Below are 15,534 nucleotides of genomic sequence, written 5' to 3' on the forward strand. Positions count from 1 at the left end.
AGGTAACCAAGAGCTAAAGTTTTATTAGAAAAATACAAAATTAAAGGAGAGGCCGAGTTCTGACTTTTCCCTGGAATCAAGAGTTCAGGGAACTCTTTCCTGGGCTGCCCTTTCCTTTGAAACTCCACAGAACAAGCTAAGATTCCATCAGAGAAAAATCAGACCTTCTGTCTGCTTTCTACTTTTATTCCAATATTCAATGCTCCCCAAAAGTACACAGGGTCTCAGAAGGCTGAAGAAGTCTATAATATCATCCTTTCAAAAACAGCGAGGCTTGGGCTTCGGTGTCTTCCTTTCTCTCTGAGGCCACAAGCACTCCTCACCAAATCTCAAGTTTCCTCCACTTTGGACCACTGTCACCAACACCCACTCCCAGGCCGGCTCCTGCTCCCAGCCCCAGTGCCTCCATCAGGCCCCTGCTTCAGTCTTTGGGATCTCAGGAAACACAGGTTGATGTCATTACTCACCTGAGCCAAGCATAGCGAGAAACGCGAATTAACCACATGATCAAGGAAATCACTTTGCAGTGCACATGGGCACAGGAAATATTCACACCACTGTCACTCTCGGGAATGTGGACATTAAGAGGAGACGGAATTGAGTGATCTGTTCACTGGAAATTAAAGCATCGAGGGCCTGCACTAAGTTCTGCTCTCTTTGGGTGGGGGGACCTGCAGTGGGCGAGGCTTAGTCCACAACTACCTCACACCACTTTCCTGCCCCCCTCACCAGACCCTTTATGCCCCCAGAAGTCCCTGCCTATTTCTGCTTTGTTCAAAAATAAAGGGGTCCCCCAACATGCTCACTCTTGTTCCCTTGGTGCTGTTGCACAATGGTGGCGAGAGGTGAGTAGCCAGGGAATGGAGCAGGGTGGAAGCTGCACTCAGAGGATGAGCTTTTGTATTAAAAATTGGAGAAAACACCAGAGGCACACATATGCGTATATGCGTCTTCCAGGGGCACCATGAGAAAGAAGAGGCGCACCCTCCCCTATCCTCCCCCACAGCCCCTCCTGGGGCAGCAGGTGCCCGGTGGGACCCCCTCCCCTCCTCGCAGAAGGCCTGGAAGTCCTTTGAACCTGATTTTACCCCTTGGTGGGATCCAGACCATGATGTGCCCAGAATGCAGACCCTCTGGGTCCAGGAAGCAGAGGCTAGGGGACCACTAAACTAAAAAATCTGGTCCTCTCAAGGTCCAAGAGGACCAATGTGGTCCTGGGGACACATTCTAGAGGCATCGGGAGGACTGCACTGCCAGGGAGAAGAACTCGAAGGTTTTTCTATGCCCCCCAGGCCCCTGCTGCAGGCTCTGGTCTGGGGACCACACTTGGAGAAGCTCTAAAACAGTCAGGAATGAGGGCAGGTGGGAGGACAATTACAGACATCAACTTGGTTACCGGGAGGAAGCCTTTAGCCTTCCACATTTAATCACACATGTTAAAAAAATCACCCAAATACAATAAAATTCCAAACCACCAACAATAAAAATCTCAGCCAATTAGCCTCCGCCAGTCCTTCCATCCTGACATATGAATAGTTGGGGGACACTCTAGGAACCTACAATCTCTCAGATCAAGTGAGGGGCCTCCCAGAGCCGCAGCTGAACTTGCCCCACAGGCCCCCTCAACCCTGAGGTGACATGCACTGCCCCTCATCAAGGGCAAAGCCCAGAGGCTGCCAGCACGCTGCCACCCCTCCCCCTGGCTCCCTTCCCAGAGAGCCTGGCACACAGTCAGTACTTGGGAAATGGCTAACCTGAAGTTAGGTGGGCAAAAGAGACTTAGCATTTTACATAAAAAAAAGCCTTTAAATCCCTTTCCAGGACCACAAGGGGGAAGGAATCAATGAAAGTGGCAATAATGCCAAATCCAGGGTTTGCACTCAGAGTAAATCACAACTTTGATAAGAAGGAAACTGGAGAGTCAGTCTGGGTTCCCAGTAAGGGGAAATTACTAAACTGACATTTGGGCCTGAAAGAGAAAAGCTTTCCTCCTCCTGGTCCCTACCCTTACCCCTATGAGACTTCATCCATCCAGAGTCCCAACCCCCAACCCCCACCCCTACTATGCAAACCGCACAGATCTTGCGCTGGAGCAGGCCCCTGCTACAGAGGGGGAGCAGAGGGCACTGCTGCTGATGGCCATGCCCCCTGGACCACAAGGGATGGTGGAACTGAGGTCCCCACAGACCACACCGCCCTGGGAACGGCTCACACCTGTGGATGGAGACACCGGGTCAGAATTCTCTCTTATCCCAGACATGATGTGACACAGAATTTTTTGGAACCAATAACGTTAACTCTCCACTCTCCAAAGGACCAACAACATGAATTTTTTAAACCCACTGCTATTTGCTTCTTGAAGGAGTTTGGTGAGTAAACTGGGCACCTAACTCTGTCTGAACCAGACTAATGTTGAGATGCATTTTTTCTATCTTTGAGCAAAAACTGATGGATCACAGTGGAGGAATCATCTAGAAATATGGTTGTTGGAAAGATGAGGGGAACAGATAGACACCTAGCCTAGGTTCTGTGAACACAATGAATTATTAAACAGAAAGATTTGAGATTTGTCTGCAGTGGCCCCAAATGATCAGAATAGACATCTAGTGTTTCTTCTTATTAAAACATTGTACCACGTGAGGAGAATTCTGTGTATAATTGAAGACTTAGGCTATTTTTGCAGAACCAATTGTGGGGCAGAACTTGTCACATTCATTAGCCTAGGCTTCTCAGATGTTCTAGATGGATCCATGTAGGGGTCAAATATTTTGGACTATCAATTTGTCCAGATCCCAGAGACCTCAGCTACTACCATCCTACCCAGTGTCCCACAGACAGAGCTTCAGTCACTATTTAGATGAAACCCAACATTAATACTATTGACACCCAAAAGAACCATTCCCACCCCCCCACACCCCAACTTACAGATATTGACTGAGCCCATGCCTTCACACAGCCTGTAGGGGAGAGGAGAGAGTGAGCATTAGAACCGAGCTCCCTGCCTTGCAGCAGGCCTATTCTCCATCCTGAATCAGGGGAGAGGAGATGAGGGGCTGGGGGCATGCTGTCCACCCACGGCAGACAGCATCAGTGTTGGCACCGCCCCCTGGGATCCCTAAAAGAGAGGTCTGTAAAAGGTCAATGGCCACAATATGCAAAGCAGAATACACTAAACCACCTTTTAAAATCTCATGTATTGGGGATAGTGCATTATTCATTATATGACTGAGTTATTAATACACTAATGATTATTATCATAATGAAAGTTTCACTGTGCAAATGCTGAGTGCTTCACAGAATGCTGGTGAGTGGGTTGGATTAAAGGTGCAAAGGAGGAGATAGCTCTTGTGGCTTCACCCAAAGTCCCGAGGAGATGGACAGAAATGTTTACCTGCTTCAGTCAAGCATGGTGCAAATCCAGCAGCATGGCCAACTGCCTTGGGTGCCACTCATGTCAGGTTTCTAACACTAGTCATGTTAATAAGGAGCCGCTGCATGGGAGCAGCCCCACCTGGCTACCCTGGATGGAGATATTCTTATTCTGATAATAACCAGATACTACGGGTGCTTACTATGTTCCATTAACTAATTTAATCTGTGCAACAGCCTTAAGTGGTGCATTTTATGGTTACCTGTTTTACAGAGGCGGACACTGAGGCATTGGGCTTCATAGCTAGTAAGTGGTAGAGCTGGGGTTTGAACTCAGGAGATCTGGCTCACAGCCTGTGATCTTAACCTTGTATACTCTACTTCTCAGTGTAGCCTGCTCCCCCCAGTAGGGTCCAGCTAGGAGGCAATAACGATGTGGTCACCTCAAGGCTATAGGCCCATGCACCACCACTCAAATGGCCTTTAACAAGTTTTCTGAATGGCTGCAGTTTTTACAACCCACTGAGATGTGATTGCAGAAATATCTTGAGTTTTAGGTAGAGCTGGGGGAAGGGGCAGTGTAGGAGGGGAAAAGGTCACAGGAGTGCTAAGCAGGAGGCTGGTATCATTTTAGCTTAGCCACTAACTAGCTGTAGTCTTGAACCAGACCATTCCCCATTCAGGGCCTCAGTTTTTCTATCTTAAAAATGGGGAGGTGGGCGGACCCCATGATCTCTAGAGTATTTCCCAGTTGAATGTTCTCTGCCTGGAGGATTGTAGTCCAGTGAGGCACTCTTCCAGCCCGAGCAGGGATGTGAAATGACCCGAGCCCCATCCTCACCGGCTCTCCTCGCCCTCCAGCAGTTTGCGGTAAGTGGCGATCTCCACGTCCAGGCCCAGCTTGGAGTTCATGAGCTCCTGGTACTCCTTGAGCAGGCAGGCCATGTCCTGCTTGGCCTTCTGCAGGGCCTCCTCCAGGCCGGCCAGCTTACAGCGGGCATCACTGACGGCCGCCTCGCCCTGCTGCTCCGCCTGCGCCACGGCGGCCTCCAGCTTGCGGCGCTGGGAGGAGACAAGGGAAGGCGTTTGAGACGGGTGCAGGCTGGGGAGTCCTGGTGGGTCTCCCACACTTTGATCATCCTATTTTGCCTCCATTTTCAATGGTCAACTTCTAAATGAACTAGGCAGGGAAATGACAGCCATTTGGGGCTTTCTTTATTTTTGTACCGCTTTACTGTAAAACTCAAGTCCATGGAGAGCCATTAGTGGGAGGAAATGTTAGCAGTGAAACACGACTGATAATAATTGGTGATATTATCTTCTATTTGTTTACTATCATTAGTTTACAGGGCACTTTCACAGTTGTTACCTTATTTGACCTTCAATCTACTCCGTCAGCTCTCAGAATGAACCTGGTTATCCCATTATGCAAATGAGGAAACTGAGCTGGACCTGCCCTAAGCTACCCAATTAGTTAGTGCCAACTCCAGGTTTTCAAAGACCACTGCACGGGGTCTTATTCTTTGAGATCAGCATGCTAACTACAATGCCCAGCACACTAACTACAGCTTCTCTCTCAGCCCCACCTAAGAAAGCAGAAGGAACTCCTACAACTCAACACACAAAACAAAGACAAAAACCAAAAAAAATCTGATAACTCCCTAATAAAAATGGGTCATGGACTTGAATAGACATTTCTCCAAAGACATAACTGGCCTTCAGATATATCAAAAAATGCACAATAGCACTGATCATCATGGAAATGCAAATCAAAACTATAATGAGGACCACCTCACACCTGTCAGGATGGCTATTATTAAAAAAACAAGACAGATGTTAGTGAGGATGTGGAGAAATTGGAACCCCTTGCACACTGTTGGTGGGAATGCAAAATGGTACAGCTGCTATAAAAATAGTATGGAGGTTCCTCAAGAAATTAAAAATAGAACTACCATATGATCCAGCAATTCCACTTCTGGGTATTTACCAAAAATAATTAAAATTTAAATACCAATTAGATTCTGGTTTACACTAGATCCACAAGAATTCAAAAGTCTGACAATAGCGTGAGCTGGATCAGAAGCCCTCTTGTGCCAGCAGTGGGCGTGTACATCCGCATCGCACTCTGCAGGTACTTATGGAAAGTAAATAAGTGATCATCTTACAACTCAACAATTCCACTTCTTGCTTTATACCTTCAAACATTTCTCAAGTAGGTGCAAATGGAGATGTGTATAAAAAATGTTCATGATACAACTGGCTGAAGTAACAAAGACTTGGAGGCAAACTAAATATCATCAACAGGGAAATGAAGAGGAAACTATGGTTTATGAATATTGTAGAATTTCATACACCAAATATAATGAAGCAGATCATTTCTAGGAGTGTGCATGCATTTCAAAGGCATAGTGTCAACTGGCAAAAGGAAGAATTAAAATGAGATTTATGGCATAATGCCATTATGTAAGTTTAAAACACTAAAACATTTATGCAAATATATTTTAAAGTATACAGTGTATATATGTAAATAAATGTATAAAACAGGGACAATAAGGATATGCATTTAATAGATACACCAGTCCTCTGCCTAAAATGTTTTGTGCACTGTTGGTCCTTCAGAGGCAGGTGGTTAAAATTTAAGCCTCTCCAAAGATAGCAGGAGCTCCTCAAGGTAGAAGGAAAGCAGAAAGCGATCAGAAGCAGCAGGTGAGCCAAGTGGTTCTCAGTGTCCCCTCACCTGCTGCTTGGCATTCTCCACCTCCGCTGTCAGCCTCTGGATCATGCGGTTCAGGTCATTGAGCTCATCCTTGGTTCTTCGGAGGTTCTCGCCCTGCTGAGTCACTGTGGCCTTCATCTCCTCACACTGCAGATTGGGAGACAAACATGGGGAAACTACCAGTGATCACCAGGTGGCTGGAGGGTGTGCTGGGAGGTCACTGATCCCACCCAGCCCAGATCAGCCAGCCTACCGTTCTGCAATAGCCCACCTCCTTCCCCAGCTCTGAACCTGGAACCTCAGCTGCAGCCCTGCTGAATGCCTGGGTGCATTTCGCAGGGAAGCTCCAGGTTCATGGCTACCCTTCCTGCCCAGCAGGGCAGCCTAGTCCTCCAGTTACCTTGGTTTGGTACCAGGACTCAGCCTCGGCTCGGCTGCGGCTGGCCACATCGTCATACTGAGCCTTGATCTCGGCCACAACCGAGTCCATGTTGAGCTCCCGACTGTTGTCCATCTTGACCACCACCGAGGTATCAGAGATTTGTGACTGAAGGACGTAGATTTCCTATAGGAGACAACAGCCAGGGCCCTCAGCTCCAAACCCCCTTCTGATTCCTGTCTTCCAAGTAATCAAAAACAGTCCCAGCTCTGAAACTTTTAGGAAATAAATTAGAAAACTACTAGCAAGTCAGGAAATTTTTACACATAGCTTTAAAAAGAAAAGGCTGGAGTTTGGACCATGGCCTCAAGGCAACGAGTAAGGGGGTTCCATTAATGCTGGGATCAACAGAGGCAGGTTTCTATGGTTAAGGACAAACTGGATTACTACACCCGATCCTAAACTCTCCAGATCAGCTGTAGCTATGGGTATAAATCCAGCCAACCAGATAATGGCCAGATTTAGAGTCCTGGGTTTTCTAATTGAGTTTTCACACTATAACTATTATTATATCTACAGAACTCTTTTATCAAATCTCTACTTCATGTTGTGTTGCGTAGACAGGCAATGAATTAATAGTCTTTCAAATCATTTTAAAGGAAGGCTATCATCCATTATCATTTTGAAAGGAGGCCTAGACAAGAGAAAATCTCCTTCAGTCACAAAAGGGAAGGGGGTTGAGATTCTAGATGAGTAAAGAATGGACAACTTTCCCCAGAACCAAGGAACCAGGACAGGCCACACCCCGGGAAAACCCTCCTCTGTCTCCTTTCTCAGTTGCTCTTTCAGAGACTGGGAGACTCACCTCCTCATAGAGGGCCTGCAGGAAGTGCATCTCCTCCTTCAGCGCCTCCACATTGGCCTCCAGGTCTGCCTTGCGCAGGTAGGCGCTGTCTATGTCCTGGTGGAGAAGACAGGAGAGGGTGGGACACAGGTCATTCAGTGTCCCTGGACACTACATGCTACAGTGGGCCCTGGCACAACCTCCTGGCCCACCCCCTGGCCCTGCTCATCCAACCTGCAATTATAAGTCACCTTCAGAGCCCCGCTAGTAGGGACAGGACCTTTGTTATCTGCCACTGCCATTACCTCCCCTCCTCCCCCGTCACAGAAACATCAGTGAGACCACAAGGGATAGAAAGTGAAGAGAAGTCTGACCTCCTACAGAATTTTTTTTATTTCCTCCAGAATTGGGGAATTTGATGAAGTAGATAGCCTAAGATCAAAACCCAAAACCCCTTTCCCAGCTGGCGTGGCTTAGCAGTTGAGCATCAACCTATGATCCAAGAGATCGCAGTTTGATTCCTTGTCAGGGCACGTGCCCTGGTTGCGGGGTCAATCCCCAGCAGGGGGTGTGCAGGAGGCAGCTGATCAATGACTCTCTCATCATTGATGTTTCTATCTCTCTCTCTCTTTCTCCCTTCCTCTCTCTGAAAAAAACAACAACAACAAGAAAACAAAACCAACCAACCAAACAAAACCCTAGGCTGCTGTCACTAAGCTGAACTGGCCCATGGAGCATGGCCACGAGGTGGCCACAGAGCCATAGGTGCACCTCCCCAGTAGGTCATCCTTGGCTCCCAGGTCAGGCAACTTCCGACACCCAGGTAGCTGACCTTCCTGCCTGAGACCAAGGTCACACCTCTATTGGCAGATTTTGACCAGCCCTCTCTCCATTCTGTGATTACTCATAAATAAGATGGCTGGTAAGCATGTTATTTGTGAAACTGTGTAAGTATACACTTCAACTCATTGATGTGAAACCAAAGGGAAACCATTAGCCATTTTTCCTTCTGGCTTTTTCATCATCTGCAATTGCCACAGCTCACAAAAGCACTAGCAAGCTGAGAACCAACTGGGAGGCAATGTCCACATGAGAGTGAAATAGATTTCAAAGTGACCATTTCAGCTCATCAGGGAATTGACAAAAAGTCAAACAGCAATATAATGAGTTTTTCTTTTTAAGAAGCCTCGCCAGCACAGTCTGTGTTCCTGCGTAGGAGCCAAGAGGCTTCCGAAGCCAGACCAACCTCCATTTGTCAGGGGACCTGAGTGCCCTGCCACCCCAACAGGACTGGCATGACCTTGGCAAGACCCCCAGTCTCAGAAACATTCAGCACTCAAGAGCTCACTGCTTGCCATGTACAAAGTCACTCACCTTCTTCAGCACCACGAACTCGTTCTCAGCTGTGGCCCTGAGGACCACCTCTTCTTCATACCTGAGGGGAGAGGGCACAGGGCTGAGGCTGCAAGCTGCAGGCTGGCTAGTGACCCTAGGCTTTCAAGACTCCCTGGTTCTGCCCTTGACTTTTTGTGTTCCATGGGAGAAGAGGTTTGGTCTCCCTAAACTTCTATTTCCCAGCCACAAAGAACTCACCAAATGACACTGAACATGGAGTCTAAGTCTCTAGTTTCTGGTCCAAGTTTGGAAATGAAGTCCCTCCCTGCAAAACCTCAGGCAAGTCACTTACTCTCTCTACAACTTGGGTGAAATGGTCTGGTATGCAGTAAGGCACTCAGTAAGTTTGTGGGATGAATGAAAGATATTTGCTCCAAGGAGCCCTACAACCCCAAAATTGTACAAAACATAAAGTTCCAGGAAGCCATCCCCATGTCGTTCTTCCTCCCAGCATCCAAGGACTTGAGACACTGGAAGCAACCCACTCTGCCCAGGCTGCTGGGGGCACTTCCACAGCCCTCCTCCAGCAGTCTGTTGTTCTTTTACTCTTGTCCCTGAGGTCTCATCCCTGGAGCAGCCTTGCCCCAGTCGACAAGGGAGACCAGAGTTCCCAGAGCACGGTTTTCACAACTTTGTAATTACAGGGTAATTTGGGAAGCTGTAAATTCTGAGCTCTGTGATTACTGGCCCTCACACTCCAATGTGGGAGACAGACTGACACCTGCAAACAGAATTGTGTCTGCATTCACATCCCCCCTCCCCCTCCCACCAAGGGAAGTGAAGGCCCATTGCTGGATCCATCTGGATGGTAAAACCTGACCTTCCAAGACCAGAATTCCAATTACTTCCAACTAGAACTACCAGACCTGATTATGAGAAAATCACCCTTTAGTCTTCCTGTGTTTACCAGATAAAGTGAGGCAAGTTAAGTGATCCAGTGAGTAAAACTAGATAGCAGCCAAGCTAAAGAAGTCAGGTTACAATAAAAGATTTACATGGACCCTTGAATTGTAGAGGCTTGCAGAACAAAAGCCTGATGATTTATCTGCAGCATAAGTAAAAGAAGTATTCATTTCATCGGATATCTGTAATGACGTCGGCCCTATCGTTTTCAAGAATTCTCTCCCAGGATCTTTCCTTTCTACCTGTCCTGGTGCTGACTGCTCCCACGTTCTGCTTTCCAGCCCTATTGATCTCGGTCCTCCTGTTTCATTTGCTTTGTCTCCATCTCTGGATCAGTCTGTGCTCTGGACATATGCCCCACCCCTCCCCAGGTGGGAGCACCCCTTCTCTCCATATCATTGCCCAGTCCCCAGGATGAGCTGCAAGAGCCGGGATCCCAGACAAGACAGAGCAGACAGATAAAGTGAACCACCTGATTAGCCTAGAATGACCCTGACCTTCAACCATGTCTGCCTCCAGGAGAGACTCAGCCAAGACCTACCCCACTTCTATAACCACCCCCGGCCCTGTCATGCTCACCTCTTCTTGAAGCCCTCCAGCACCTCCTGCACGTGGTTGAGCTCTGAGGCCAGCCTCCCGCTGTCGGCCTCCACGCGCTCCGCCTCCCGCCTCCTCGTCTCCTTGTAGCCACTGAACAGTGGCTCCAGGTTGCTCTCGCAGCACTTGCGGTCCTGGTAGAACTGCCACTTGGTCTCCAGCAGCTTGTTCTGCTGCTCCAAGAAGCGCACCTGCACCCAAGGATGGGAAAAGAGACTCAAGGGGGAGTCTAGGGGATGCAGAGAGGTTCCCCAGAACTCTCTCTGCCCTTCAGGATGTCCCCTGACCTGCAGCCATTTCACTTACCCAAAGACCAAATCATTTACAGTCTGAAAATATGGTTCACAGTTGTTCCCCAAGTAACTTCCCCTCACATCATCCGCATCTCCCACACAATTTATTTGTGATTTGTTTATTCTGCACAGAACCAAATAACATCTAATCCTGAAAAAATACCGAAGACCATGTGTGGTAGGTCAAAAGTGGTCCCTGAAAGATGACCATGCCTTAATCCCTGGAGCCTGTGAATATGTTGCGTTACATGGCAAGAGGGGCCCTGCAGATGGAATTAAGGGGATGGACTGAAGATCAGGAGATTATCCTAAATTACCCAGGTGGGCCCCACAGCAATGGCAGTTCGAAGTGGGAGAGGAAGGCAGAAGAGTGAGAGAGCTGTCCAGAAGAAGGAGACAGAGGAGAGATTTCAAACATGAGAAGCGAGAAACACTCAACACTATCACCAGCTTTGAAGATGAGAAGGGGCTATGAGTCAAGGAATATGGGCAGCCTCCAGAAACTGAGCACACTGCCCCACCTCCCCGCCCCACCCCCATCAATCAGCCAGCAAGGGAACCGAGACTTCAGTCCTATAATCTCATGGAACCCAGTTCTGCCAGAAACTTGAATGTCCCTGGAAGCGGGCACCCCCTGGGGCCTCCAGAAAAAAATGCAGCCCTCCTGACAGCTGGTTTCAGCCTCCTGAGACAAATTTGGGGGGGGGGGTTTAAAATATGTCTTTATTGATTTCAGAGAGAGAAAGGGAGAAGGAGAGAGAGAAAAAAAAAATCAGTGATGAGTCATTGGTCGGTTGCCTCTTGCGCGCCCCCTACTGGGGATTGAGCCCACAACCAGAGCATGTGCCCTGATTGGGAATGGAACCGTGATCTCCTGGATCCTAGGTTGATGCTCAACCACTGAGCCACGTCTGGCCGGGCCAAATTTGTGTTGTTTTAAGCTGCTAAGTTTATGGGCAATTTTATGGCAGTGATTTAAAAATGCACCCGCTGCCCCTGCTGGCATGGCTAAGTTGTTAGAGCATCAGCCTACATACTGGAGGGTTTGGGGTTTGATTCCCAGTCAAGGGCACATACCTGGGTTGCAGGTTCAATCCTCGTCCCCCATCAGGGCACATGCAGGAGGCAACCAATTGATGTGTCTGTCTCACATTAATCTTTCTCTCTCTCCTCTCTTTCTCTCCCCCTCCCCCCTCCCTTCCACTCTCTCTAAAAATCAATGGAAAAATATCCTCGTGCCTCAGGCGAGCATAAAAAGAAAAAGCATGCACCCACCATGATTCTCCCTCACTCTGACTCTGGGGTGAAGGAGCCCAGGAGGGAGAACCCTGGACCAGAAGTTAGGAGATCTCTCACTGCCTAACTCAGCCCCCAACCGAGCCACACTGCGTCTCATTCTCCTTGACCCTCACTGTAAACTGAGGTAGTGGGGACACATCAGGAAATTACACTGGCAGCCCGCAGGCCCTATCTGGCCCACAGGCATGTTTTATTTGGCTGAACACTGTTTTACAAAAATCTGATTAGTTGCCAACATTTCATAATTGAGTGACTTCAGGCAAGAACCTGGATTCCCCTGACCTTGATGAACCAGATGCTCTGGTAATGCTGGGCCTGTGTCCGGAGGTGAGTGGCAGCAGCTGCGCCTGTAGGCGGCATGCCTCTCAGCTTGGCTTCATTCACCAGGCACCATGCAGCTGCCAGCCCTAAACTAGGATCTCCCCTCAAGCCCTAAACTTCCAGGAGGACAAGCTGGTATAAAGCAGCTCTCAGTGGCCCATGCTTATGGGCAAAGGCCTGCCTTGGGCCTCCCCATGCAGGCCGAGGTGGGAGGGCAGCTCTCTGGCCTGCCTGCTCTGCAGGCATAAACTCACCACAGCGGTGCACTTTGCACGCCTGGAGCTCATCCTGAAGGTAGGATGCTGGAAGGAGGCGAGAAGCCGTGGGCAGCCCCAGGGGCCACCCACAGACCCACCTTGTCGATGAAGGCAGCAAACTTGTTGTTGAGATGCTTGATCTGCTCTTTCTCCTCCTGCTTCAAGCACTGCGCGTTGGGGTCTAGCTCCAGGTTGAGGGGCGCGAGCAGGCTCTCGTTGACTGTCACAGTGGTGATGCAGGGCGGGCTGGGCCCACAAAGGCCCCCTGCTCTGTAGCCGAAGTTTCCCCCACTGCGTAAGGGGCGCGCGCAACTCACTGCGATCCGAGGGGATCCCACTGCACACAGGCTCCGGCTGCCGAAGCCGCCGAGGCGCCTGTAGCCTGGCCCCCCGGGGCTGCCTCCACGGTAAGCCATGGCACTGGCACAACTGTGAGCCCCGGGCTTGGGGATGACGGCAGAGCAGGAGCTAAAATTCCTGGCCTGGTAGCCGGAGCTGATGCGGTAAGACCGGCTCGCCATGCCTCGCTCCGCAGGCAGTGCCACGGGAAGTGGAGGGAAGGGAAGGAGACCAGGCCTCACACGGAAGACCTGTTAGTGCTCCTGCCTTTTATAGGGCAGACAACAGGCCTCTGACAACATGAAAGGCAGGAGAAAGTTAATAATTCCATTTATGAACGTGGGAATCACCCCCAGGGGGAAAAGGAGAGGGAGAGCTGAAACTTGCCACCTTTAATAGCACATCAAGGAGACCCTGACTCCCAATAAACCTGTCCCTGGCCTGTTCAACCCACAGGCCTGGACATATCTATTCAGCCCTAATTCCCCTCCAGCCCTCAGCTCATTATCTCATACAGGCAAGTGGAGGCCTGGGCCAGCACATTCCTGAGACTTGAAGGGTCCCATGTCCCACCAAGGTCCCACCGGCAGTACTTCCGGGCAGATCCCATGCCCCTTCTAAGGCTGCAAGGATGCCTGGTTCATCCTCCCAGGGTGAAAACGTATGGAGTGAGCCTCTAAAAGCCTTCCCCTGTTGTTCTGAACTCCATTTCATCTTATAGTAGAGTCATTGCAGTTGGTTCTGCCCGCTGGATTCAGAAGTCAGGTCTTACCTACTTTTATATCCCTCATGGCAACCAACACAGAGTAGGTCCTCAGGAAGCACTGCTTGAATTGAATAGACTAGACACAGGAGGGAGTAGCCACTAGCTGGAGAGGTTCTTCATCTAGTCCACAAATACTGGCTGACCCTCCACCACGTGCCAGGAGCCTGGAGGAGGTGCCTTCATGCACCAGGAAGTGCTGAGGTCCCACCAGAACGAGAAGCTAATTTAGATGTTGAGGGTAATCAAGCTGGGTGAGCAGAGTTTGCCCTTGAGGAAGCTGGGTCTCATGGGGAGACCAGACAGGGGCAGGAAAGATCCATGGCAAGAGAAGGAAAGATGACTCAGCAGGCAGGAGGAATGCTCTTGGTTTCTGAGGAGGCCACACATGGCGTAGAGGGTCGCAAAGAAGGAGGAAGACCTAAGGCAGGTCTTAGAGGATGGTGAGATTTAGCAGAGAGACCCCAGGCAGGGGTGCCAGTTTGACAACCAGAGAAATTTCCCAGTTCTTGGGATCCCTTGCAAAGCCAAGGCCCTCCACCAGGGCTGCTCTTGTCACACCCAGAGGCCTCCTTGTCACACCCAGGAAGAGCAGGATGGAGATGCAACCCAATGGGGAAAGCACCTGCTATTTCATAGATGCATTGGCTCCCCAGGCCTGAGAGAAGCTCTCATTGCAGAGAATCTCTGTGCACCAAGACAAAAACAAGAAAGAATCTTCCAGAATGCCCCCTCTACAGGAAATAGGCTTGGGAAGGGAGCGTAAGAAAAGAGCCAAATGAAACAAGAGAGAATGGAGAGTCTTTCTGGTCTCTCCCCGCCCCCCCCCCCATACATACACAAATATACATCACACATACTCCATGGGGGGAGTGTAAGGATGGGTCCAGAGGGAGCAAGTGCTGCCCCAGGAGCGTGAGCCGTTTATCGTTTCCAAGTGCCCTCTTCCCAGGTGTGACAATCAGGAGATCACCATCTCTCCAACCTCAGGGCCTGCTTGTACCCACATTTCTGACCATCATTCCCATCATTTCTATAAGGTTCTTTCAGTCCCTCTGAAATGAGATGTTATCTGAGCCCAACGCCTTCAGAGCATTGAAGAGATGCGACCTCACTATCATGGCCCTGACCTCCAGCTCTCATCTTACGACTGTCTCCTGCTTTTCCAAGTGGATTATTGGATTTCTTACTGACATCACCAACATTATGAGGGTGTCTCCCCAAAATAAAAATCCAGAAGGGAAGATCTCAGTGTGAATCTCCTTCTGTGCTCTGCTTCTGAAGGGAAGTTGGCAGTTCCTGGCCAGATTCCTCAGCTGGAAAACCACCAGGGCTGGAGTGCGGGAAGCCCTGTCAACAGACAGTGAGCTGCCAGTGAGCCCTGTTCATACCCAGCAGGGCCGCCTGCCCAGCATTCCTCTTTGGCCACAAGCCTTTCCTGAGCACCTGGATGTGTCTGGCAAGGCCATTATGGCCACACAAGCTGGTGCTCTGAGGCTTAGGGCAGCGTGGTGGCCACTGAATACTCACTCTCCCACCTCGTCCATGAGTCCTTAGCCTGGCCTCATCCACTATCCATTCAATCAACAATTACGTATCAGGCGTCTGAGTGAGATGCCTTGCACTAGATACTGGAGACACCAAGATGGGCAAGAACCTGTCCTCAAGTGGCTCACAGCCTGCTAGTCACAGTGGAAAAATCGAACACTTACAGCAGCAATATTCAATGGGTGCTCCGTAAGAATTTTTAAAACATGCAGTACCTGAATATTTAGTCAGGGGCACTGACCTCTTTTCCCTTAGATTGTCAAATTAACAACAGTCAACACAACAATAGCCCTCCAGTGTGAATGCCCTGTCTCGAGCCATAAATATATACGTCATACAACAGAGTTGCATTTTATTGGTCATGCCACATAATAAGGTTGTGTCTCATTGGTTAAATCTTGGTACCAGAAATCCTTATATACAAGTATAGGCACCTGATTTTTTTAAAGTCACTTTGAAGCAAAAGGGTAGGTAATTACTGTCATTATTTCTTTTGTAAATCAATCAAAAT

The 15,534-nt window shown here is 49.3% G+C and overlaps 1 protein-coding gene across 1 annotated transcript; it reads right to left on the reverse strand.

Annotated features, from left to right (window-relative positions):
- Positions 1 to 1,031: 1,031 nt before the first annotated feature.
- LOC107528287 (keratin, type II cuticular Hb5-like) lies at positions 1,032 to 12,937 on the reverse strand. Its single transcript, XM_016201320.2, has 9 exons — positions 12,472 to 12,937; positions 10,186 to 10,394; positions 8,683 to 8,743; positions 7,330 to 7,425; positions 6,486 to 6,650; positions 6,107 to 6,232; positions 4,211 to 4,431; positions 2,926 to 2,957; positions 1,032 to 2,214 (listed from the first exon to the last, which is right to left on the reverse strand). Exons 1-9 carry the CDS (start codon positions 12,892 to 12,894, stop codon positions 2,063 to 2,065), a joined length of 1,485 nt encoding a protein of 494 aa, XP_016056806.2. The 5' UTR covers positions 12,895 to 12,937; the 3' UTR covers positions 1,032 to 2,062.
- Between the last annotated feature and the right edge of the window lie 2,597 nt (positions 12,938 to 15,534).

This window comes from Miniopterus natalensis, chromosome 2 (assembly GCF_054644295.1).
Source record: "Miniopterus natalensis isolate mMinNat1 chromosome 2, mMinNat1.hap1, whole genome shotgun sequence".
NCBI lineage: Eukaryota > Metazoa > Chordata > Mammalia > Chiroptera > Miniopteridae > Miniopterus > Miniopterus natalensis.